This window comes from Typopeltis vanoorti, chromosome 11 (assembly GCF_054136105.1).
Source record: "Typopeltis vanoorti isolate ZY-2024b chromosome 11, IOZ_Tvanoo_1.0, whole genome shotgun sequence".
Classification (NCBI taxonomy): Eukaryota; Metazoa; Arthropoda; class Arachnida; order Uropygi; family Thelyphonidae; genus Typopeltis; species Typopeltis vanoorti.
This window is the reverse complement of record NC_143559.1, coordinates 15,707,190-15,733,843: the sequence shown is the minus strand read 5'-3', so window position 1 is coordinate 15,733,843 and position 26,654 is coordinate 15,707,190. Positions and strand designations below refer to the sequence as shown.

At 37.5% G+C, this 26,654-nt stretch overlaps 1 protein-coding gene across 1 annotated transcript in view; it reads left to right on the top strand.

The window, feature by feature from the left end:
• Ype (yippee zinc finger protein) overlaps positions 1–25,378 on the top strand; it is a 66,526-nt gene extending 41,148 nt beyond the window's left edge. Inside the window, exon 3 of the mRNA XM_090400767.1 lies at positions 25,180–25,378. Within this exon, the coding sequence (XP_090256893.1) occupies positions 25,180–25,378 (199 nt within the window). The remainder of the gene's footprint in view (positions 1–25,179) is intronic.
• Positions 25,379–26,654: the final 1,276 nt, after the last annotated feature.

The window sequence follows — 26,654 nt, the reverse complement described above, 5'->3', positions numbered from 1 at the left end:
TTATTCCATATGAATTTATTCAATTGACTTCCCACCATACCAGCTTTGTTGATTCTGTTGTCTATTTCCATATTTAATTTACCATCTTCACTAAAAATCGTGCCTAAGTAGCTGAAATGTTTTATTTGTTCCACAGGTTCTCCGTTCAAAACGCAGTTGACATTTTCAACGATTCTGCCTATTTTCATTGTTTTTGTCTTTTTATTGCTGACCTTCATACCATATTATGTTGGAGGGTTAATGGATTTTTTACATTAATTTTTTACATGGCTTAATGCAACCGTATTTATTAAGATTTGGTTGGTTTTTGAGAGCTGCTGCTGCTTCTAAGAAAAGTCTCTCTTTATTGAATTTGCTGTGGTGGAGCATGGTGGTTTTCTTCCATGATACTCTGTGGGTGGTGTCCAAAACATGGTCAGCCAAGCCTGAATGGCCATAGTTGTGTTTACAGATGTAAATCTTGTGTTCCTCCAGGCAGATGGATGCTGATCTGCCTGTCTGTCCAAAGTACGCCAGCTTACAGGAACAGGGTACTTTGTAAACTCCAGGCAGAGAGAAAGGAGGGAGCTGATCTTTCGTAGAAGGGATAAGGGTAGCAAGTTTGCGGTAGGGCTTATATACTGTGTGTAGGTTGTACTTTTTTAGTATCTTGGCTAATTTTTCAGATATGCCACGGATGTCGGGTATGGTGATGGCATTTTTAAAATCTTGTTGACAAGAAGGACGGGGAATGGGGGAGGAACTTATTATTTTTTTGATACTGTGTTCGCTGTAGCCATTGGAGAGGAAAGTATTGTGTATGTGGTTAAGCTCAGTAGTAAGGGCGGTTCCACTAGAACAAAGATTGTGGGCTCTCTTAGTAAGAATTTTGATGATGCAATATTGTTGTGAGGGGTGGTGGTGGGAGAGTTTGTGAATGTATCTGCCTGTGTGTGTGGGTTTAGAAAACCCACACACACACAACAAGCTTCCGAAGATTTGGGAAACACTCATCACCAGAGATCCCACCTTACATTCCAGGCCACCTACTACCGCCCTTAGAGGGCGCTCCACCTAGATAGGATTTTAGTGTCACCCACGTGGTTGGGTTTAGTATTGTAAGATTTGTGTGTGCATGTTACATTAATTGTTTTTGTAATCCCCGTAGATGTCCTTGTGACTAGGACGAAATATAGGAAGTATTAAATTCTATTTTAATTCTTTTAGAGTGTTGTAAAAAATCCATTAAGCCTCCAACGTGAAGTTCTCACAGCACTTAAGCCTCTAAACATGAACTTCATACCATATCTATTATAACAGTTATTCAATTTAGTCAGGGAATCTTGCAGACTTATAGCGGATTTATTTAGAAGTGTAACATCGTCTGCATAAAGCAAAGAGATGACATTAACATCTCCAATTTTGATATCATGTTTAATACCACTTTCCTTCATAATGTGATCCATATAGATAATGAATAACAGAGGGGATAATGTACATCCTTGTCTCACACCAGATTTAATATTAAACCATCTTCCTGTGCTTCCTTCAAATCTAACTGCTGACTTACAACTCAAATAAAGACTAAGTATTGCTTGATATAATGCCCCATTGACACCATATAACTGTAGTGTTTTCAATAGCTTCTCTCTTGGCATCTTGTCGTATGCCTTTTCCAAATCGACAAAACTTAAATACAGATCTTTGTTATATTTCCATGCTTTCTCAACTATTTGTCGTAAAGTGAAGATCTGATCCTGACAAACTCATTTTAGCCTGAATCCAGCTTGTTTTTCACCAAACTTTGATTCCACAATTCTTCTCAGCCGTTTCTCAAGTATGCCTGCATATATCTTACCAGGAACACTCAGTAATGAAATGCCTCTGTAATTCTCACATTCAGTTTTATTTCCCTTTTTATATATGGGTACTATGAGAGCTTTGCTCCAATCATCGGGAATTTGTCCCTCTGTCCAGGCTTTATGAACTATGCAGTACAGCCACTGTAACACTTTTATGTCACCATACTTCAGCATTTCTGGCTGAATATCATCTACTCCTGCTGCCTTTCCACATTTCAAGCCTTTCATGGCTTTTTCCACTTCAAGTACGGATATGTATTCCTGACTGTATGCCTGTTGTGTGTGTTTTTTACCACTGTGCTATCACTGCTTGTTTCATTTAGCAGTTTTTCAAAGTAATTACTCCATACTTCAAGGATATCTTTTTTTCCCTTTTTCATGTTGCCTTTATCATCTCTAACTCCTTTTATGGCACTCTTTCCTCCATTTGTAAGCTTCTTCAACAACCTGCAGAATATCTTACCACCTTCTTGATATTTATTTTCTATGTTCTTGTCAAAGTCCTCCCATGACTTTTGTTTAGATAGTTTTACACAGTGTTTAGCTTTCTTACATTTGTCTCTAAGAGCACATGCTGACTTATTTGCCAGGAACTTTTGATATGCTTTCTTCTTTTCCTTCACTGCCTCACTTCCTGTGTCCACCATGGAGTTCTGATTTTTCTATCCTTGCAGATCTTCAATAATTTTTGTGTATTTTAGTCTACAGCTCACTTCTGAGAGCTGCTCAACTTTTATTCACTTTAAAACTTTCTTACATGTTATTCTTTTCGATATGAAATTCAATTTTATCCTGCTCAAGACCAAATAGTGATCACTTCCAATTTCAAATCCTCTGTATACTCTGGTGCCCTGCACCTGGGAGAAAACATCACTCTCAACAATAACATAGTCAATGAGACTTTTCTTATTCCTTGCTTCTTCTGTCCATGTGAATTTGTGCACATTTTTATGTTGGAACATGGTGTTAGTAATAACCCGTCCATGTCCTGAGCAGAAATCCAACAGGTATTTGCCATTATTATTAGCTTTGCTCTTTTCTCCAAATTTTCCCAAAATATTTTTGTATGTCCTACAATTATTTCCCACGCTGCTATTTAGATCTCCAACAAGGACCAACTTTTCCTTTTTTCATTGTGTCAGTTTCTTTCTCTAAAGCATGAAAAAATTCCTCCACTTCTACCTTCAGTAGAATCTTCTGTGGGACCATAGGCACAAATAAGTCTCATTGTGCAGTTCCCCATTCTCAGATTTTCCCACATCACTGTACTTGAGACAGCCTTGTATTTAGTATTGAATACTATGGCTACTCCTTCTTTTCCTTGATTGTCATTGCCTGAATTTTGTATTTATTGCTCAGAAAGATCTCACCAGTTTTTGTCTTTTTTGTTTCAGTCACCCTAATTATGTCTATCTGGTACTTATCTAATTCCTCAGCTAGCTCCATTTCTTTGCCATTCATGCTTCTTATGTTGATAGTACCAATCTTTAACTCTGGTGATGTTGATTTGGGGTGTGTTTTCAGATTTGTTCCAGTAGCTGACTTTTCGTAGTTCGCCCTGGTTCCTTGGCGAGAACAACGGGGGTCTTGTTTAACAGGGCGACGGCCTAGCCGGCATGAAATTTTGTCATGTTGTGCCATCATTTTTTATTTTGGTTTAAGCCAATAAAAATACAATTTGGTTGGCTTAATCCCACATTGGCAGCCCATCCCTGTTCATTCAGTATCCAGGTAGATACCCAACATGGTGCACCACGAGAAGGTGAGGATTGGACATTAGGTCAAAAGCCCTGGTCAGTTCTCTGTTCCTTTAAAGACTATTTGCAGGTCTCCTCTCAGTTATATAGGTTTCACCCTGAAGCACCCCAAATTGGTGTTGTCAAGTATTTAATTAAAAGAGCACATAAAGTGTGCTTTTCTCCCTCAAGCTTACAACAAGAACTTCTCACTATTAAAACATTAATGGAATTTAATGATTACAACCCTAATCAAGTACAGCAGATAATTTACTCCTATGTTCCAACACCTCAGGATTTTTCAACAGACAGCAGGGTTCCAATCTTTTATTTTTTTGTCATCTCTGAACTGATTGGTGGAATTTTGAAGAAGTATCATTTCATTTCCACATATTTTCCTATCAACAAAATTTCTCATGTTTTGCCATCTGCAAAAGACAAATTGTCACCTCTATCATTAGCTGGTGTTTACCAGATACCTTGTGAATGTAATCTAACATGCTTTGTGCAAACAGGCCTTTCTGTGGAGAAAAGAATTAACGAACATCAGTATTATATCAAATACATGAAACCTCAAAGTCTGGTCTAGCACAACATAGTATTAACACTAAACAGTATCCAGTTAGATGAATGTCATCTTCTCCATGGAAGCAGGTTCAGATATGAATGCTTTTCAAAAAAAGTTGCAAAGCCCCTTTACATTGGCCAAATCTGACTCGAGAAGATTGTCTCTCCCCCCACCAAAGTTAGGGAGATTCTCATCTTATGTGACCATCAAAAATAGCTTTTAATAATATTATTTTCTAGCACGCAGCAACAGTTCTTAATTAGTATACCACTGACTGCTGTATGTACCTTGTATTCCCATTCCTTTGATTTGCTTGTTTCTGCACATGGATGATGTACTGTTATTTTTCAGTACAAAATATCTGTATTTTCATTTCATTAAAGTTAATTACTGTGGTCATCGTGTAATTTATTGTTTATACTTCTTGATTTTTTTATATTTTTCTCATATATCTCATCCATACATGAAAGGCCACAACACCTATAGCACATTGGTGCCACATGAGGGCAAGAGGAATAGAAGAAAGGAAGAATCTGTTCACATTTTGCTCAAACAGGTAAGGGTTGTGATCTTTGGAGAAGGCCGAGTGGGGAGACTGTTCTATAGGACAGGAGTAGATGGAATGAAAGAGGAGACCATGAAGTTGGTTTGGCGAGTTTCAAGCTGGACTGTAAAACGGTGTTGGTTAGCGATGGCTCTTATTTTAATGATTTGGATGAGAGTGGAAGAATAATAGTGGCCAATTCAGCAGAGCAGTATATGTAAAAGTGGCACAAGGCAGAAACTGAACGTATGTGAGAGAGAGGGATCATTAATTAGCTGGATTGCCCTCTTCTGAATAGAATCGAGCAATCTTAGAGAGGATTTTGGTGCACCACCCAAATCTCGGAACAATATTCCATGGCTGGGTGGATTTGGGCTTTGTATAGAGTTAGCAGCTGTGAGGTGTGAAGTATTGTCTTGTGCAAAAAAGTACACTAAGTTTTTTGGCAGCTGCAGAAGCTATAGTTGAAATGTGGTGATTGTGCCAGGAAAGTTTGGAGGTGCAAATCAGTCCAAGAAGAGAAATCTGACCATGTTTGGATATCTCGGTATTACTGAAGATAAGGGGGGGGGAGGTGAGCTATTTCTTGTGAGAGATCAGAGAGGACTGAGTTTTGGTAGCATTGAAGTATATAAGATTGTCCTTCTCCCATTGGGATATAGGAGATCTGAGTTCAGGTTGCCGGTCATAGTAGATCTTGAGGATTCTAATACTTGGCCACTACAAGGTTTATTGAATGAAAAGGAGGAAAGGAGTGTACTGTCATTGGCAAAGCTATAGATTTCCAGTTCTATCCAAGAGGAAGAGAGTGGGTGAAGAGAGAGAGTCTAAACTGCCCACCATGACACATAGTGAGTGACCAGTAAGAAAGTTGGCGATCCAGTTGCAGAGTCAGGAAGGCAGACCATATGATGGCAGTTTGTTAAGTAAGCCCTTATGCCAAACCTATTTCAAACTTATGTTTGAAATGTTGAGGGCAACCATGTGAGTTTCCCCAAATTTTTCCATAGCCCGAGTCTAGAGGTGGGTGGTGAAAGCAAGCAGATCAGTTGTACATTGCAAATGGTAGAATCCATACTTCTGGTCACTGATTAGTTGGTATGTCTCCAGGTGGTTCAAGAGTTCATTGGTGATGGCCTTCTCCATAATTTTAGGGAGAAGTGAGAGCAGTTGGATGGTAGTTCATTGCTCGATTTATCACCTTTCTTTAGGATGTGCTGCAGGTGGACCTGTTTCTATGTTGTAGGGCAGATGCCAGTTGAATAGGATAGATTGAAGAGGTTATACTGGATAGGTGTTAGTTCTGGGGGCACAATTTTTTAACGCATTAGGTGGATATCATCAGAACCAAATGCCTTGTTTGTATGTACGTTTATATGTTCAGGTTATTAAGGATTCTTCAGATTTCGTTTTGTTGGGAGACATGAAGGGAGCCGTTCTTAGTGGAGTGTCATCAATGCAGGAATTGGAAGTAAGTATGAGGGTGATCTGAAAAGTTCTCGGTCTAACAATGAAAAAACGAATTTATGATTTCAAAATTATTTTTATTTTTCAACATAATCTCCCTTAAGACTAATATGTTTATTCCAGCGATGCTCCAGTGCCATTATCCTGTCCCTGTAGTGGTTCTCAGTAAGATCTGCAAAATACCCCTCTACAGCTGCAATCACCTCTCGATTCGAAGAAAAATGCTGACCAGCAAGATAGAGTTTTAGTTTTGGGAAGAGATAGAAGTCAGAGTGAGCCAAATCTGAGGAATAGGATGGATGTTCCAATAATTCATAGTGCAGGTCCCTTAATTTTCCCATTGCCAAAACACCTTTGGGCAGGTGCATTGTCCTGATGAAAGATGATTTTTTTTTTCTTCTGCAAACCGGGTCTTTTCTCATGAATTTTTTCGTCTAGTCTTGTTAAAAGATTGGAAGAATATTCCCCAGTTATTGTTTTGCCCTTTTCAAGATAATTAATAAACAAAATGCCTTTTAGCATCCGAAAACATCAATGCCATGACTTTTCCTGCTGGAACCAACTTTGTCTTTTTTGGTGCGGAACAACTGGCTTGTGTCCACTGTTTTGACTGCTGTTTGGATTCTGGTGTTTAATGGTGAATCCAAGTCACATCCATAGTAATAAATCGACACAAAATCAGTTTTATTCTTGTAAAACGCTCCAAGCACTGTTCAGAGCTTTTCATGCAAGTGTGTTTTTGATCTGCTGTGAGCAAGCGTGGCACCCATCTTGTACAAAGCTTTTTCATTTGCAATTCTTCATGCAAAATATATCTTTCACGTTTTTTTGAAATGCCTATAATCTTAGCAATTTCACGCATTTTGACTCGCCGGTGATCCAATACTGTATCGTGCACTTGATCAATGATTTCTGGTGTTGTTACACTTTTTGGATGTCCTTCACTTGGATCATCTTCAAGGCTGGTACAGTCATGTTTAAACTTGGTGGCCCATTTCCCCTAATGCACCAATTAAAAATCAGAAAGCTGTCGTTTTTACGCCAATTTTTTTATTCTTTATTTTCTTTATACACAAAAGAACATTAACAAATCTTGGAAAAAAAACACAAAAAATGTCTCTTTTTGCAAAAAAAGTTAACTAAACTGCATATACTTCACTAAACCGAGTACACACATATCTTGTTTCTTTGTGAACCTTTTTATTGTGTTGATTCCTTTTTCTTTTGGCAGAGGAAACACTGGTGAGTTGGATTTTCTTTCTTTTCTGTTGGTGGTATGAAAGATGGAAAATGTCATGCAGATAATCTCAGTGGTGTTGGGATATTTGATGGACATCCACTTCTTGAAATGCTTGTAGTTTTATATTTTTCAATGGAAAGTTCGATTACTTTGAGGCGAAAATCAAGTGAATCCATCTTACCACTAGATTTTTGGTAAAGCACGAAAGCGTTCCACAGTGCCAGGTCTAAGAGATGAAAGAAAATCTTTTTATAATACTTCTTGCCTTTCTTTCTGGATACAACATACAAAGACAGATGTTGATCAACGCGATCAACACCACCTATGGTATGGTTGTAATCCAACAAGTTGCGGTTTTTTTATTCTTCCTTTGCGCCACTATATCTACCATTTATGTAGTGTGAATGGTAGAGATAAGGGAGATATCCTTGTCCTTCCATTTCATTACACACACTTTCTCTCTCTGAAAACCAATTACTTCTCCAGTTTTCAATTTTTTATTTTTCAATTTGCTGGGTACTTCTTTTCATGATACGCGTAATGTTCCATAAACATTAATCTTATTTATCATCAATAGATCCACTAATCCAGGTGAATTATAGAAATTGTCCATAGTCAAACAATAATCTTTATTCAATAAAGGTTTCATCAAAGTCATCACTACTTGCAAAGACATTGGAAGATTGCTAAAATCTCTGTCCAGAATGGTATTCTTCCAGTATAGATTATAAAATTATAGACATATCCACTTTGTGATTCACATAATAAGTATGATTTTATGCCGAATCTGGCCCTTTTGAGAGGAATGTAATGCACCCATCCCAGACAACTTTTATAAAGCAATAAACTTTTGTCAATAGTCACCAATTTCTTTGGTGTAATCGTATTGCCACATTTTTTTTTTCAAATCTTCATGAATTGGCCAGATTTTTTTGAGTTTTGGGCGAGGGTGATTTGCTGGATCAAATTCATCATTATTTGAAAAATGTAGAAATTGTTTTATGGCTTCAAAGCGTTTCCCGCTCATGCAATCCAGAAAAAATGGTGTATATAATAATGAATTTTTTGTTCAATAATGACGGTATTCTGGTTTTCTTACCATACTTTGCAAAAGTACAACAGCCAAAAATACTCTGATTTCATTTGGATTTGTGTCATACCAAGAAGTCTTTTCTTTACCATATGTACGACTCCTCGCATGTCTATTTGTTTCATCCACAACACGTTGAATCAATTGATCATCAAAAAAAAAGCTCGAAGAAATTTACGCAGTTATAATCATGGACAAAAAATGTGCAAACGCAAATGAAATAGCTGATGCACGCCATTGGCAACTTTTCTCGGCTGAAAGTAAACAGGCACAAAATTGTCTAGCGTGTATATTCGGTTGTATTTATATGTGAAACCAAAATTTATGGTTTCACATATAAATACATATAAATACTGAATATAACACATATAAATACTGAATTTTTTCCGCGCACCTGAGTGCGCGGAAAAAATTCAGTTTCTTGGACCCGAGTTAGCTCGGTTGAGTGCATTAAGGGGTTAATGGTCGAAAACAAAGGAGAAGAGTGCCCATAAACTTTTGTGAACTTCGAATGAATTTCTTTTGGCATAAAAGGTTATAAAAGAATTTTATAGCCGCCCGATACTCAATTTTATCCATTTCAAGGGATACAGACAACGCTTTTGCTTCAGATAGCTGTATAAAACAAAATACTTGATAGAATGACTTGTAATTTCACATGGATGCTTATGACAGATGTACCAACTTAGAAAAAAAAAATCTTGCTGATAGTATTGCCATCTATGGTCGAGGTCATGAACTTTTCAGATCACCCTTGTATAAGAACGATATAGATATTATGCATTTTGATGATGAATTGGAACAGTTTCTACTATTTTTAAAAAAAGATAAAGACAAACTCAATACTGCCACACAAGTATACCAGGCTGCAAGAGAAATGTCATCAACTTTTCTATATGTAGAAATTTTTAGAGGTCTCGTAAATTTTACCACCAAAGGGCCCCCAGATGATTTCATCCATCCATGACAAATACTGCAAATCCTTGAATCCCCCACTGTTTGATCTTCTTTGGCTCAAAGTTTCACTAACAAATCAACCCTTTTCATATGCTCCCTCTATCGCTTTCCAAATTCCATCAACCACTCTGACTTCCAACTATCTCTCATTTTCTCTCTCTCTCTCTCTAAAGCTTTACGTTCTGCAGTCAAAATGGTGATCGAACTCAAGCATCAAACTATAGGCCTATCTGTGTGTCAGGTGTTGTGGTTAAGTTGTTGGAGAAGCTTGTGAGAACTAGGATCCAGAGTTGGGTTGATAATAATGGTATTATCTTTGATGGACAGCATGGATTTGCTAAAGAGAGGTCATGTTTTAGTAATCTACTTATTTATTACAATAAAGTGACTGTTTCCTTGGACAGAGGAGAAGGATACATGGTAATATACTTCGATTTCGCAAAAGCTTTTGATAGAATACCTCATGATAAATTGACAGTCAAAATAGATTAGTGCATTGGAATTGGAAACTGGCTATCTGATAGGTATCAACAAGTTGTGTATGGGGGAGTGATATCCAGGAAAAGGAAAGTCACTAGTGGAGTGCCTCAGGGGTCTGTTTTAGGTCCATTACTATTTAACTTGTATATTAATGACATAGGTGAAGATTTGGATGGAGATATTCAGTTGTTTGCAGATGATGCAAAGCTGGGACGAACCATGAAGTGTAGTGAAGATGTTGTGGCCTTACAGGAAGACTTGAATAGATTGAGTGATTGAGCACGGAAATGGGGATGTGAGTTCAATGTTGCAAAATGTAAGGTTTTAAAATTTGGAAAACAAAGATGGGATGCAGAATTTATGCTTGGTGAGAATATATTGTTGGAGGCAGAGGAAATACGAGATATGGGGGTGATAATGGATAAGGATCTAAAATTTAGGGGACACATCGCCAAAATTGTGATGACAACACAAAGGCTTCTGGGAATGATGCGGAGGACACTGACATGTAGAAGTAGGGAGATTCTTGTTCCATTGTATAAGACTTTGATGCCCAGATTTGGTCACTGGGTTTTCAGAAGGATGAAGAGATGTTGGAAAGGGTCCAAAGGAGACTGACTAATGTAGTTTCTGACCTCTGGAATGTCGAGTATGAGGAAAGATTGAGAAGATGTAATTTGCAGAGTCTGGTGGACAGGAGGAAGAGGGGGGGGGATATGATAGAGACCTACAAGTTGGTAAGGGGTTGTTATGGGATCAATGCTGGAGAAGTTTTACAGTGGGAGATCAGGAGAGAACCAGAGGTCATCCCTGGAAACTGTATAAAGAGGGTGTGAGCAGGGGAGTGAGGGGCAGGTTTTTTTCATGCAGAGTTGTGAATGATTGGAATGCCTTGCGTGAGAGTGTGGTTTCTGCAAAGAGTTTGAATGTGTTTAAAACACGGTATGATGAGCTGTGTGTGTGATAAAAGGACCTCCTAGATGAGTCTTTGACTCCATGAGGTCTTGGGGTGGTAATAATAATAATAATTTTATTATTATTATTATTATTATTCAGGCCTCCATGGAGTCAAAAGACTCATCCTGAAACCATCTTTGTCATCCGTCTTTCTATCCTTTCCACAGTTAATTTATCCCCTTCAAATCCTGGGGACCAAATCTGAGAACAATAGTCCAAGTATGGTCTGATCAGAGACTTATACAACGGAATGATAACCCTCTTACTTCTGCAGGTCAGTGTCCTTCTCATAAATGCAGCAATCCTCTGTGTTACTTTCACAACCTTTGCAATATGGCTCCTAAACTTTAGATTTCTATCAATCATCAACCCCAGATCTCTTGTCTCTCCTACTTCCTCCAGTATAACTCCTCCCATAGAGTATGCAGCATCCCATCGATGTTTCCCAAACCTCAAGACCTTAAATTTTGCTGCATTAAACTGAAACCCCCATTCATTTGCCCATCTATCTATCTTATTCAATTCCTCTTGCAGGGCTACCACATTTGCACTATTACTACTAAACCTTCCCAGCTTTGCATTATCCGCAAACAACTGAATATCCCCTTGCAATCCACTGGCAATGTCATTGATATAAAAGTTAAACAATATAGGTTCTAGTATTGGTCCCTGTGGGACCCCACTTGTAACCCTCTGCCTCCTTGAAACTGCTCCACCATACACGACTCTCTGATACCTATCAGACAGCCAATCCTGAATCCAGTTGACCAATATGACATCCAGACCCATGTGCTGCAACTTAAATATCAGCTTATCATGTGGCACCCTGTCAAATGCCTTCGCTAAGTCTAAGAAAATTGCAGTATATGCCTTTCCCTCATCTAATGTTCTTGTAACTTTATCATAAAAGACTAGCATATTGCTAAAACAAGAGCACCCTTTCACAAATCCATGTTGACTCTCACAGATAACATTACCCTCATCTGCCCAATGCTGTATACGGTTCCTCACTACTTTCTCCAAGATCTTAACAACTACTGATGACACACAGACTGGCCTATAATTAGACACTTCCAATCTGTTACCACCCTTATGCAATGGCACCATCTTACTTTCCTTCCATTCCCTGGGACCTTTGCCGAAGCCAGACTTTCATTGAAAAGCCAGGTTAAAGGCACTGTCAGTTCCCTAGCACATTCTCGCAAAACTCGTGGTGAAATACCATCCTGTCCCAAAGCTTTACTGACATCCAGAGTACTCAATATCTGAAACACACTCTCCTCCTGTACCTCTAAACCTCAAACCAGCCCTATCCCTCTAGCATTAAAACTGGCATCTCTAGGATGAAATACTCAAATAAAGTGTTCATTGAACAATTCCACTATGTCCTCTGCATCAGTCATTCTATTCCCATTTTTATCCCACAATATCACTTCCACAGTCATTTCTCCTCCTACTGGCCACATAGCTAAAAAATTCCTTAGGATTTTCTTTGGATCTTAGGGCCAATCTCTTCTCATATTCCAGTTTCGTTTTCCTTACCACACTAATTACTCTTCTGGCCTGTGTCTTATATTCTTCATGCATCTTCTCTTCACCTGTCTCCTTATATCTCTTCCATAGCCTCTTTTTCGCATGCAATTCCTGTTTAATATTGTTTGTCATCCACTTTACTTCAAATTGTGTCCTCTTCTTCACTCGCGGTATACAACTTACCATTGCTGCTAACAAATATTCTTTCACAATTTCCCATGCACTAATGATATCCCGGCCTTCCAATTCCTCCCTTCATGAAACTTCCCTCAAAATACCTCAATATTCACAACTCATATTGACTTCCCTTATGCAGTTTCACCCATGAAGCAGGCAGGAATGCTGAGGTGTTTACCATCAGCAGTGACATCTCAGATCATCAACCTTCCTACCAGAATACCTGACAACCCTAATCCAATTTTGCAACACATTGACATCTTCCTAACAAGCTCCCCTTCCAGGTATATTTTGGTTGTCAGTTCTCCTCTTGGTAACTCACACCACAACCTCATACAAGTCTCTTTTGCCACATAACCACCTTTACCCACCAGTTCACAGTCTCATGTCCTTTGGCACTACAAGGGTGCCAACTGGGAGAACATCCATGACTTCATTCCTCCTTTCCATGATCTGACTACTACTTCTTTTCTACTACATGATCTGACTATTACTACTTCTGATCAAAACACCTGCTCAGACTGAATAACAGAAATCATCTTCACAGGAATGAAGGCTTTCATCTCTTATTCCATCTCAAATTCTCAGCCACCATCCACACCTTGGTTCTCAAAAAAGTGTGCCAATGCTCTCAGTACTGTTGACAGGGTGTAGCATAGAGGCAGCCTGCCTCATGGCACGGCTTAATAAGGGCACTCGTTCAGCCATATTGTGATAGGCAGTGTTGCTACCCTAAGAATTCCTGTGAGCATAGCAAGTGCAGAAAGAAGTTTTTCTAAGTTTAAACTGATTAAAAATTATTTGCGAACAGCAATGACTCAAGAAAGATTTTGTTCAAGCAACTATATCGATAAATGGGGACATGGGTTATAATTTAAATTTAGAAGAGCTTATAAACAGTTTTATTGTGCGATATCCTTATAGAGCATTTAATAATATTATTAAGTAATCATTTTGCATTAATGTTTCTCTTGTAATAAAAATAGGAATTGGAGATTTTATTATATTTTTGTCTTATAATCCATCAGGGGTGATATTTAATTGTTTGCCTCAGGTGCAATCTAATCTGGCGACGGCCCTGAATGCTCTAAAAGAAAAAACCTTGGCTAACAACAACTGACTCAAGACCAAAACTCCAACTGCCCACTTTACAGCTTACAGCAGTTGCAAAAGAACTTCAAGTCCAAGCGATACTTTGAAAGGACTAAATACTGCAAACTTGCCTCCTGCCCAAATGGCAGTTGCACCTTCTGTTCCTTGCAAAGACTATTGGCCGTAACTTCTACCTGCCCAGGTTTCCATCTCTCACATCCCAATGACACTGTAGTTACCTCACCTAAAAATAAGGCCAACTGACTAGCATCTTATGAGGTTGGTCTGAAAAGTTCTCGGCCTCGGCCTTAGATGGCAACACTATCGGAACGATTTTTTTTTTTCTAAGTTGGTACATCTGTCATAAGCATCCATGTGAAATTGTAAGTCATTCTATCAAGTAGTTTGCTTTATACAGCTGTCTGAAGCAAAAGTGTTGTCAGTATCCCTTGAGATGGATAAAATTGAGTATTGTGTGGTTATAAAATTCTTTGTAAAAGAAGGTTTAACACCAAAAGGAATTCATAAAAGTTTATGGGCACTCTTCTTCTTCGTTTTTAACAGTTAAGAATGGGCTGCCAAGTTTAAATGTGGATGTACCAGCCTTTAAGATGATCCACTTGAAGGATGTCCAAAAAGTGTAACTACACCGACGTCAACAGTTTAAATGTCTCAGTCATGTCACTTCATCTTCTATCCACCAAACTCTGTAGTTTGCATGCCCTCAGGAATGTTCTCATAACTAACATTGTTCCTGATATTGTTTTTGTTATATGCCTGTGTACCCTGTCCATAGTTAATATATCCTCTTCAGATCATAGTGACCAGATCTGGGCTAAATAGTCCAGATGTGGCCTGATTGTGAATTTGTACAATGGAATCACCACTCTTTTATCTCTACTGGTCTAAGTCCATCTTAGTATTGCAGCAGTCCTCTGGATTGCTTTCAGCAACTTTGCAATATGTGCCCTAAACTTCAAATTTTTATCAACAATTATACCAAGTTAATTGCTTAGAGATCTACTAAGAGATCTCTACTAAGCACTTTAACTGCTTAGTAGAGATCTACTGATAGAGTATGCAGCCTCCCATCTCTGGATCTCAAATCTCAAATCCATCTCTGGATCTCATATTTAGCTGTATTCAGTATCGTCGACAGGGCATGGCATAGAGGCAGCCTGCCTCATTGCACAGATTAATAAGGGCACTCGTTAAGCCATATTGTGGTAGGCACCTTTGCTATGCTATTGTTAGCATAGCAAGTGTGAAAAGAAGTTTTTCCAAGCTTAAAATGATTAAAATTATTTATGAACAGCAATGACCCAAAAAAAGATTGGTTAGTCTAATAACTATATCAACTTATCATGTGACAAGTTGATATTTAAGTATTGAATGACTTTGCGAAATCAAAAAAAAAACAAAAAGGAGTATATGCTTTCTCTCAATAACTGCTCTTGTTGGGGGTTCAGAATAATAATTATAATCATTGGTAATAAATTTAGTTTAATCATTTATCCAAGTGTAAGCAAACACAGTTTGCACCTGAAGTATCTTCAGGATTAAGGCAATTCATGGTAAAGGTAGACCAAGCTCTCATCACTCCTTGTCTTAGTATCTCCCACGATGCAAAGCGCATCTCCTTGCAGACCTGTATAATGCCATGCAAGAGAAGGGCCACTACCCAGACTGGTTTCGACCTTTATTGAATGTTCGAGTACAGGTAAAACTCCAAAAAGTCAGTGTTGTTTCCCTCAGTAACAGCTCACCCTGCCACTGAGAAGAACTCTCAGCATTGGCTCTACCCTGTGGCAGACTCACCCCATCACCGAGCAGAGCCACTCATATGTCATCTGAGGGGTAACAGCAACAGCCATGCCTCAGTTAACTTCATAGGCTACAGTATTGCCATTCATCACCCAAGCTTCCAACTGGTTTCGACCTTTATTCAGGTCTCATCAGTGGGAGCCAGACCCAGAGGTGGTGATACTAAGGTGGAAGCAATGGAAGTCATATTTACCTATACAAGTTGTCAAAAGGTGTCTCACCTTATTATTAAATTACTCTGGATTTAGAGAAAGATGGAAGTTTTTTCCCCACTTGGTTAGACTATAATAAATTTAGTTTAATTCTTTATCCAAGTGTAAGCAAACAAAGTTTGTGCCTGAAGTATCTTCAGGAATGAGTCAACGTGTGGTAAAGGTGGACGAAGCTCTCATCACTCCTTGTCTTATTATCTCTAATAATGCAAAGCACATCTCATTGCAGACACGTATAATGCTATGCATTAAGGGAAGGGTCACTATCCAGACCGGTTTCAACCTTTATTAAGGTCTCGTCAGTGGGAGCCAGCCCCAGAGGTGGAAAAAAAACTTCCAGCATCTTTCTCTAAATCCAGAGTAATTTAATGAGACACCTTTTGGCAACTCTTAAAGGTAAATATGATTTCTCCATTGCTTCCTCCTTAGTATCACCACCTCTGGGTCGGACTCCCACTGACGAGACCTCAATAAATGTCAAAACCGGCCTTGGTAGTGGCCCTTTCCTTAATGCATAGCATTATACATGTCCGCAGGAAGATGTGCTTTGCATTATGGAATATACTAAGGCAACAAGTGATGAGAGCTTGGTCCACCTTTACCACGAGTTGCCTCAGTCCTTAAGATACTTCAGGTGCAAACTTTGTTTGCTTACACTTGGATAAAGGATTAAACTAAATTTATTATAGTCTAACCAAGTGGGAAAAAAACTTCCAACATCTTTCTCTAAATCCAGAGTAATTTAATAGTAAGGTGAGACACCTTTTGGCAACTCGTATAGGTAAATATGACTTCTTCATTGCTTCCACCTTAGTATCACCACCTCTGGGTCTGGCTCCCACTGACGAGACCTCAATAAAGGTTGAAACCGGTAGTGGCCCTTCCCTTAATGCAAAGCATTATACATCTCCTCAAGGAGATGTGCTCATTATGGGAGATACTAAGACAAGGAGTGATGAGAACTCGTTCCATCTTTACCACGAGTTGCCTCAGTCCTGAAGATACTTAAGGCACAAACTTTGTTTGCTTGCACTTGGATAAAGGATTAAACTAAATTTATTATAGTCTAACCAAGTGGGAAAAAAAAACTTTCAACATATAATCATCTAGCTAGATTTATTGGCATCCATTCTATCCAAATCATCAATTTCTGATTTTGTTAAGGAGATGTTCGTTTGTTGTATTTTTATATCATCATGCTAGTTTTGCCATTGTGTGCTAAGTAGATCCATTTCGAAATGGATCTATTTAGCACACTTATTTATATATCTGAAGTGCTTAGCCATTGTGTTTGTGATTTAAATTGCTATAATTATATTTCTGGATTAATCAGAAAATCACTATTCTTTAATTTCTGGGTAAAACTTTGTCAGTTTTCAATTTGGTGTCTGCTATGTTAAGATTTAGACATTTAGACAAAATTTCTTGCCACTTTGTTCTTTGAAGATTTGAAAATGGATTTTTCAAATCCATTTTCTAGGCTTGCTCATATCTTTCTTAGATCTTAATCTTTAGCTCCTGTTGATGATTTGTATAGTCATCATAGTTTATTTGAATATGAATTGGGAAATATATGCAGAGATATGCATATAATAATAACTCATGGAGATAAAGTCCATTAAATGAATGTGAGCCAAGTTGCTCTGTTATATGGTAAATGAGATGGTTCGTGAGTCCCATCTTCAAAATGTTTGACAATACATAAATAAAATGCATAAATTTTATTTATTAAGAATTGCCAAAACTGTTTTCTTATATATATATGTATATGTTATTATTATGTTACACCTCCAGGGGGTCCAAAGACTCATCGAGGGAGGACACCTACTCTACAACTCTCTGTCTCCACCACTCAGTCCATCAACTACAGTGAATTGCAACTACCATCATCATCTACACCAATGACATCTATCCTCCACTACCACCACTAGTATTTTCACAGACAATCACAAACATCCATGCCCATGGTAGGATTGGAACCTGCAGCCTTTTGACTGGAGAGCAGATATGCTAACCGCTCAGCCAACCAGGCTGGCACTTCCTCTCTGTCCATTGGTCTGCAGGAAGCAAAAGCACTGAACATTCATGAAAGCTGAAAGTTTTTTCACTTGGTTATACTATAAATTAAAGATGCCAAGAAATTATATTCTTGATTTCATCCTTTATCCAAGTGTAAGCAAAGAAAGTCTGCATGTGAAGTCACTCGTGATTGGGCTACTTGTTTATAGAAGGTTATGACCTCACATCAGTTGTCTTAGTATACCATAATGCAACACATATATCCTTATGGACATGTGTAATGCCATGCATTATGGGAAGGGCTACTACATCGACTGGTTTAGACCTTTATTGAAGTTTCATCATTTTTTACTTGGTTATAATAGCCAAATCAGCCTTAAGTAAACACGCAATTTACAGACAAAAATACTAGTATTGGTGGCAGGCAGTAGATGGCATTGCCGTAGATGATTATGGCAGTTGTGGTTCGCTGTAGTTGGCAGATTAAGTGAATGAGACAGAGAGCTGTAGAGTAGTGTCCTCCCTTCGTAAGTCTTTGGACTCCTTGGAGGTGTCACATAATAATAATACCATAAATTAAAGATGCCAAGAAATTACCTGCTATATGGGTAATTTATGATTAATGAAGCAAGGCTTAGGCCATAGCTGATTTCTTGATGTTAGTTTCTCTTACTTATCATCATCACACATAAGTAACATACGTGTGTAGAGGCTTAAGTGCTGTGAGGACATCATGTTGGAGGCTTAATGGATTTTTTACAACACTCAAAAAGAATTAAAATAGAATTTAATACTTCCTATATTTCGTCCTAGTCACTAGGACATCTACGGGGATTACAAAAACAATTAATGTAACATATATGCAAATAACAAACAGTACTAAGCCCAACCACGTGGGTGACACTAAAGTCCTATCTAGGTAGAGCGCCCTCTAAGGGCAGTAGTAGGTGGCCTGGAATGTAAGGTGGGAACTCTGGTGATGAGTGTTTCCCAAATCTTCGGAAGCTTAATGCAACCGTATTTATTGAGATTTGGTTGGTTTTTGAGAGCTGCTGCTGCTTCTAAGAAAAGTCTATCTTTCTTGAATTTGCTGTGGTGGTTTTCTTCCATGATACCCTGTGGGTGGTGTCCAAAACATGGTCAGCCAAGCCTGAATGGCCATAGTTGTGCTTGAAGATGTAAGACTTGTGTTCCTCTAGACGGATGGATGCTGATCTGCCTGTCTGTCCAAAGTACGCCAGCTTACAGGAACAGGGTACTTTGTAAACTCCAGGCAGAGAGAGAGGAGGGAGCTGATCTTTCGTAGAACGGATAAGGGTAGCAAGTTTGCAGTGGGGCTTATATGCTGTGTGTAGGTTGTACTTTTTTAGTATCTTGGCTATTTTTTAGGATGTGCCACGGATGTAGGGTATGGTGATGGCATTTTTAAATTCTTGTTGACAAGAAGGATGGGGAATGGGGGAGGAGTTGATTATTTTTTTGATACTGTGATCGCTGTAGCCATTGGAGAGGAAAGTGCTGTGTATGTGGTTAAGCTCAGTAGTGAGGGCGGTTCCACTGGAACAAAGATTGTGGGCTCTCTTGGTAAGAGTTTTAATAATGCCATATTGTTGAGAGGGGTGGTGGTGGGAGAGTTTGTGAATATATCTGCCTGTGTGTGTGGGTTTTCTGTATACGGTGAAGGTAAGTGTATCATTAGGCAGGCGTGTGACTAAGGTGTCTAGGAAGGGTAAACAATTGTTCTTTTCCTTTTCCATAGTGAACTGGATTCTTGGATGTAGACTATTGAGATGACTGAGGAAGGAGTCTAACGTGTCTGGGCCATGAGGCCAAATAGAGAACACATCATCTACATATCTTACCCAGATAGAAGGTTTGAGTGGGGCTGAGTCTATGGCTCGTTTTTCGAAATCTTCCATATAGAAATTGGCAAGGGGGGGACCCATGGCAGTTCCCTCTATCTGCTTGTAGATTTTGTTGTTCCAAGAGAAATACCCAGAGTTAATGGCAAAGGAAAAGAGATCTAAGATGTCAGAGGGAAAAACGTTTTCTAAGAGAGATAAGGTGTCAATTAAGGGAATATTGGTAAACAAAGAGGAGATATCAAAGCTTACCAATATGTCTGTCTTATTCAAGGTTAAATTTTCTGTGAGGGCTTTAAAGTGGGTCGAGTTTTTTATATAGGAAGGGGACCTTCCGGTGAGGGAGATCAGAGAGTTGGCCAGCTGTTTAGATAGTCTATAGCAAGGTGCATTGGTGGCATCTACTATAGGCCTGAGTGGGGAATTGGGTTTGTGGATTTTTGGTAAACCGTATATTCGGGGGGGACGGGAGCGGAAAGGTTTAAGTTTTTTCGTGACGTCAGGGGGCCAGGAAGATACTTTTTTGAGTAAGATTTTTAGTTTCTTAACTTGTGTTTTTGTGGGGTCGTGTTCTAGCGGGATGTAGGTAGCGCGATCGAGGAGGATAATGTTCATTTTACGATTGTATTCACTGGTATTAAGAACGACTGTGCCATTACCCTTATCCGCTCTGGTGATGACGATACTTTTTTCTTTACGTAGTTTCAGGAGAGCCGTGCGTTGGGCATATGATAAATATCAAAAGTATCCTGAGTGGATGCAATGAGTAAGTAAGGCCATGATTTTTTTACATGATTTATCTTTGAGTAGTACAAGAACTTCATCCGTAGGAACATTTATAAATAAGGAGACTATATTAAAACTGTCCATGATTTCATCTTCCTTAATAATAATAAATAAAATCTGCAGAGTTTTTAATAAAAGACGATGATTTATCGAAAAAACATTTGAGAGATTTAGCCTGATATTTTGAAAGGTTATATATTGGAGAATCAGTTCCTTCTACGATAGGTCAAAGTGGGGTATTTTCCTTATGAATTTTAGGTAGTTCATATAATCGTGGAATAAGCAGATGGAGAGAACGAAGAGAAAGGCATATATTTCTAGGTTGTTCAGAGGTAGTTCTTAGGAGATTGTTGGTCCGGTTAAGAACAATGTTAAGAACATTCATCAATGTTCTTAACATTGATGAATGGCAATTTATCAATGTTAAGAACAACTGTGGTGTTGCCTTTATCCGCAGGAAGAATAATTATATTTTTGTTGTTTTGTAACTTCTTAACTTAAACTTCTTAACTGTCTTTCCGATGAAGAGATATTGTCTGTAGGGGTTTGGCGTTATAGATGATGAAAATGGATTCAATGCGGAATAGGTTTGCCTCACAGGTAGGAAGAATGTAGGTAACTTTTTCGATCTTTGTAAGTAATAATTCTTTAGGAATAGATCTAGGAGATAAAACACAATTTATGCCTTTCTCTGCATTGGAAAGGTTATAACTTGATTTGTTAATAACTTTGTCGGGATGGAGGTTGTGGTTTCGAAGAATTGAATTTCTCCTTATTTGTTTAAGGGCTTTCGAATTTTCTAATAAGTTTCGGTTTATTGTCATTTTGAATTCTGGCGGCTTGAGATTCACTTCTCACTTTAAGAAGATTCTAACTGTCACTATCTAGAGATTGTTCAATTTTTTGAGATAACTTGGTTTTTTTTTTACTAAATAAAAAATCCAGAGTGCATTTAGTATTAAATATCCTCTTGGTGAGAAGATCTAACTTTGGTCTATGACAAATCCTTCTAGCCTGTATCTTACTAAAAATGGTTCATCTAATCCATTCATATCTTCAGAATAAATCAATACAAGTCAAAATCAATGGTTCTACCTCATCCCAGCGCCATATCTTTGCTGGAGTGTGGCAGGGACCCTACTAGCTCCAATTGCTGTTTTCTATATACATGTTGGACATCCCGCACAATCCGATGTCTTCCATCTTGGCCCTGTATGCGGACGATACAGCAATACTAACTAGATCTCTCCGATCCCATTTCATTACCAGAAAGCTTCAAGAAAACCTTCTAAAGCTGGAGGGTTGGTTCTCCAAATGGAGATTGGAAGTCAACCCCCAAAAAAAGCTCAGCCATTCTTTTCTCAAAGGGGCCAATTTCTCCTGCAGGAAATGTATTACTATTCAATACTAAAATTCCCTGGCAGACAGAAACAAAATACCTGGGTGTAATTCTCGACAAAAAAAAGCTAACTTTCAACCAACACATTAGGTCTGAGTGCACAAAGGCATCTAATGCCATCGCTCAGATCTATCCGCTAGTTAATAGAAATAGCAAGCTAAGTAGCAGAATCAAATTGCAGCTATACCAGATGATGATTCATCCTATCATCACCTACGCCTCTCCAGCCTGGAGCCACACCTGTAATACTGACATTATCAAAATGCAACGAGTACAGAAGAAATGCTTGAGAATGATTCTGAATGTCCCATGGTATGTTAGAAACAATCAACTTCATAGAGATACAAATATTCCCTATATTTTCTCTTTCCTACAATCTTTAGCATCTAAGTTCTTCCTAAAGACATCTATACACCCTAACGATTTGGTTCAGTAAGTTGCATCATATGAGGCAACGGACATATTCAAACATAGAAAACCAAAAGCTATTGTAACCTCCTATAGCAATGCATAATCTCCATGCCCAATCAGGTCGAGCAAACTGCTCATAAATTTTACCCTCACTGTAACTGCAACAGATAGCGGGGAATATGAAAAGCATCCTGCTTCACTGCTAAAGACATAAATGTCAATTGTTAAGTCAATTATTCATAAAAAACGACAACGAATACGTAAATATAAAACAAGATGCTTTCCTTTAGACATAAGGGACTAAAATATATAGTTCCAAAAGCAAATAAGGAAGCAATACACAAAATTATACTTATTTAGCGCCAAAAGTATTCAGCACACTACCTTTAACAATAAGAAATGAAACTAACCCAAACAAATACAAAACTCTAATCAAAGATTATTTATTTTCCAACAGAAATGAGGAATCTCTGTTCAAAATAATTGTATAAATTATTGCTTTTTAGCCTATTTGTATTCAAAGATCATAAAAATTTTAATTCTATTTAACTACTTTATTTTGTTCCTAATTAAATGTTATGCAACTTTCTCTGTACATATTAGCATGTCTCCTGCAACTTTATTATGTAATTATATTATAATAATATGTAATATGTATATTATATGAATCTACACACACATATATATATATATATATATATATATATATATAATGAAAACGAATATAAATTTTTGTAACTTCATGCATACTGTAACCTGGATGAACTGTTGCTCTTAGGTTACACATATAATTGTTCAACATTTTGTACTATTATAGGAAGCTTACAAATAAATTTTACTAGTTTAAAAAAAAAAATCTACCCTACGGTTCTTCTTTATGAACTGGTCAATAACATCGTCATAAAAAGTTGATTGTAACTTAATTTTCCCAAGCAGCACGCACTTGTAAAGGCTGGCTGAAGCTCACTGGCTAGAGCTATGTTGACTACGTATGGCCTGTGGTTTAAGCAACAGAGTGAGATGCGCGAAATGGCTTGCACACGCATGAAATCACAGTGCCACTGCGTGGACCTGTAAGCTCCTACAACCGAGCAAGCCAAGGTAACTTTGACTAGACGAGCAAGAATCGGCCTTCGATACACAATGCAAAGCTCAATTATTGCTGTGCAAGCTGTCTACAAAAATAAAAGCCTAAATGGAAAGCTTATAAATGCATGCATTTATTAATAAATAAATAGTACTTCCTTCTCAATTAATGAGCTTGTGCAGCAAGCATGGAGAATTCGCCATTGACAGAGAGCTGCGATTGAGTTTTGTGTTAAACTTGGTAAAGGTTTTACCGAAACGCATCAAATGCTTCAAAAAGCATATGGTGATGAATGCTTATCTCGTATTCAAGTTTACGAGTGGTTTAAGTGATTTCAAAGTGGCCATGAGATGCTTGAGGACGACGAAAAGCCGAGCCTTACAAAAACTGGACTGAGTGAAGTTAATATCCAAAAAAGTGCGTGATTTCATCAAAGAAAACCCGAAATCATCTGTGAGATTGAAGATGAATTGGGAATTCCAAAATCAACTGTGCACAACATTTTGACCGAGAGTTTGAGCGTTCATAAATTGAATTCGCGATTTGTTCCTGCAAGTTGACTGATGACCAAAAATTGTATCGAATTGAACACTGCCCACTCATAAGGATTCAAATTTCCTTGAAACAATCATTATTGGTGACGAAACGTGGTGTTTTGAGTATGAGGCACGAAACAGAGTGCTGAGTGGAGACCACCAGAAGAGGAGTATCTGAAAAAAAGTTGCTCGGAGAAGTCAAAAGTAAAGACAGTGATGATTTGTTTCTATGATTCCAAGGGCATTATCAACAAACAATTCGTTCCGCCTGGCCAAACAGTCAATGGTGAGTTTTATCTCAAAGTTTTGAAGCGATTGATAATGAGAATTCGTCGAGCGGCATGAATATCAAGAGTGACAGCGTGTTCGTCAAAACACACTGTCACTCTTGGCACTATAACTCAGCTTCTAATGAAACAAATGTCATAAACAGTTGACACAACACTAATGAAGGTTGCTGCTTTCAAAAAAAAAAAAAAAGATACAACAGTTGGCGCCACTAGTTTCTTTTATTTTCGAAAAGTTCGGTTTCTTTTTGGACAGAGGGTGTATATACGCTAACTTTCCATGATGTTTACAATATTTCTTGTATGTTTTACTAGTTATTCTTTTTTAATGTGCACCTGAAGAAGGCTGATACAAGCTGAAACTAGTCATGCTAATAAACTTTGTTTTCATTTTTCACAGTTTCTAGTCATTCAATTTTTTAAAAAATAAAAATATATCCCCTATATATTTAAAACGATAAGCTTTTTTATGTCAAGTTTTTTGAAACTCAGGGACTACCCTGAGTGTCGAGTCATCAGAATTGAAGGAGAACCTGCCTACCAGTCCGGAACTCGGGGGGATTGGGTGCCAGCAGCAGATCCCCCTTTTGAAGATTCTACACTCATGGTATACCCAAGGCACCAGGGGGGGGGGGGGGGGGCAGAACCCCTTTCGAGTCATCAGAATTCAAGGAGAACTGGCCTACCAGTCCGGAATATGGGGGTTGGGCACTGTAGGTGCCAGGGGGGGGCATAGCACCCCTAGTGTGTGTGTATATATATATATATATATATATATATATATATATATATTTTTTTTTTTTTTTTTTTTTTTTTCTTGATTTCCAACAGACCATTGGCAGTGAAAATATTCTGCAAAACAAAATGGGAAGCTGAAAAAAAAAGTTACCTTGCTTACTATATTAATAAGCAACATGCATGAACTCCTGGTTAGGACTTCTTTTTTTAAAAAATAATGTGTGTGTGTGTTTTAGTGAATATGACTTTCCATTAATATTTCTTATATTTTTGTATGTGTAATGCTATAGTTCAAGTTATATTAAAGGTTTCTTTTTTTCCTCCCCCTCCTGTAAGTGAAGTACAAGATCGTGTCATGTTAACAGGAAGACACATGGTAAGAGATGTATCTTGCAAAAACTGTGATACTAAACTTGGATGGATCTATGAATTTGCAACAGAAGAGAATCAGAGATACAAAGAAGGAAGAGTTATCTTGGAAAGAGCCCTTGTTACCGAAAGTGATGGTATAGAAGAGCACATGGGTGATACTTAATTAAATTGACTGTAATTATATATATATATATATATATATATATGTTCACACACACACTCACACAAAAAACAAAAAAAAAAATCATCTCATCTAATTTTTCTACAGCATATTTCATTGACATTTTCCATTGACCATATTCATTTATCATAACAAAGCATTTCCTTGTGGTTGATACAAGAGTCAGGCAAAGATTATACAGTTTTGGTATTGAAATATTTCTTACACATGGCTTCCTCAACAATTCATAAATTTATGCAACTAAATTTATGCCTTAATAAAGTGTCTTTAGTAATCTGAAAATATTTTTATTTGATTAATGATAGCTTTTTTCTTATTTGTTTTGCAATTTTTCTGAAATGATCATTTTATAAAATGTATGTTAACTTTGTGAATTACTCATATATTATAGTTAAGTAAAATGTTCTTGATGCTTTAGTCTAAAAAATGCACAGGAATTTTGATATTTACTGTTATGTGTGAATATATACATTTCTTTACTTGTTAATGTTTATTATTTAAAAATCCTTGCCTTGTTTGTTTTGAATTATTGAGGAACAGACATGCATAGAATTCACTGTCCTATATAGTTGTTTTTGCTGATGATGATGATGATCAGAGTTATATAAAATAACAGGGAAAAATATTATTTAAAATGTAGTCAAGAGAATATTTTTTTAATTTACACATTTTTATATATATTTATATATATATGTGTGTGTGTGTGTGTGTATATTTTTTTTTAATTTACTCCAAAATCCATATACAGAAGTTTCATTCTTATGTAATATTTAGTGCTGTATTATTGTCAAGATTTCGTTTAGTAAGTTTGACTGCCATTATATTTTCAGGCTTGTAAATAATTAAGCTGGTTATAGAAATAGCAAACCTATTTCATTCCAAATCAGTTCTAAGAGTTGCAGCAAATTAATATTTCACTTATATACAATCTGGTGGTAATACTTTTCCTTGTTATTAATAATAAAAATAAGGTCTCTGTTGAATGTTTCTACCTCTGTATGTTAATTGTCTGAATATCAATTATGATCTATGGATTATATTTTTCTTCATTATATTTTAATGTTTATTTAAAATTCATTTGATATATCAATACGTTATTAAAAAAATGGAAGCATAAATCAGCTGCAACTATGTATTTTTCCCCTCCCACCATGAAAAAGTTAACTGTCTGATTTAAAGAGGTGGCTGAATCAAGTTATGATAAAGTATCCTTTTATTTGAGAGAACCACACGTTAAAGTAGTAGCTTTCTAGTTTTC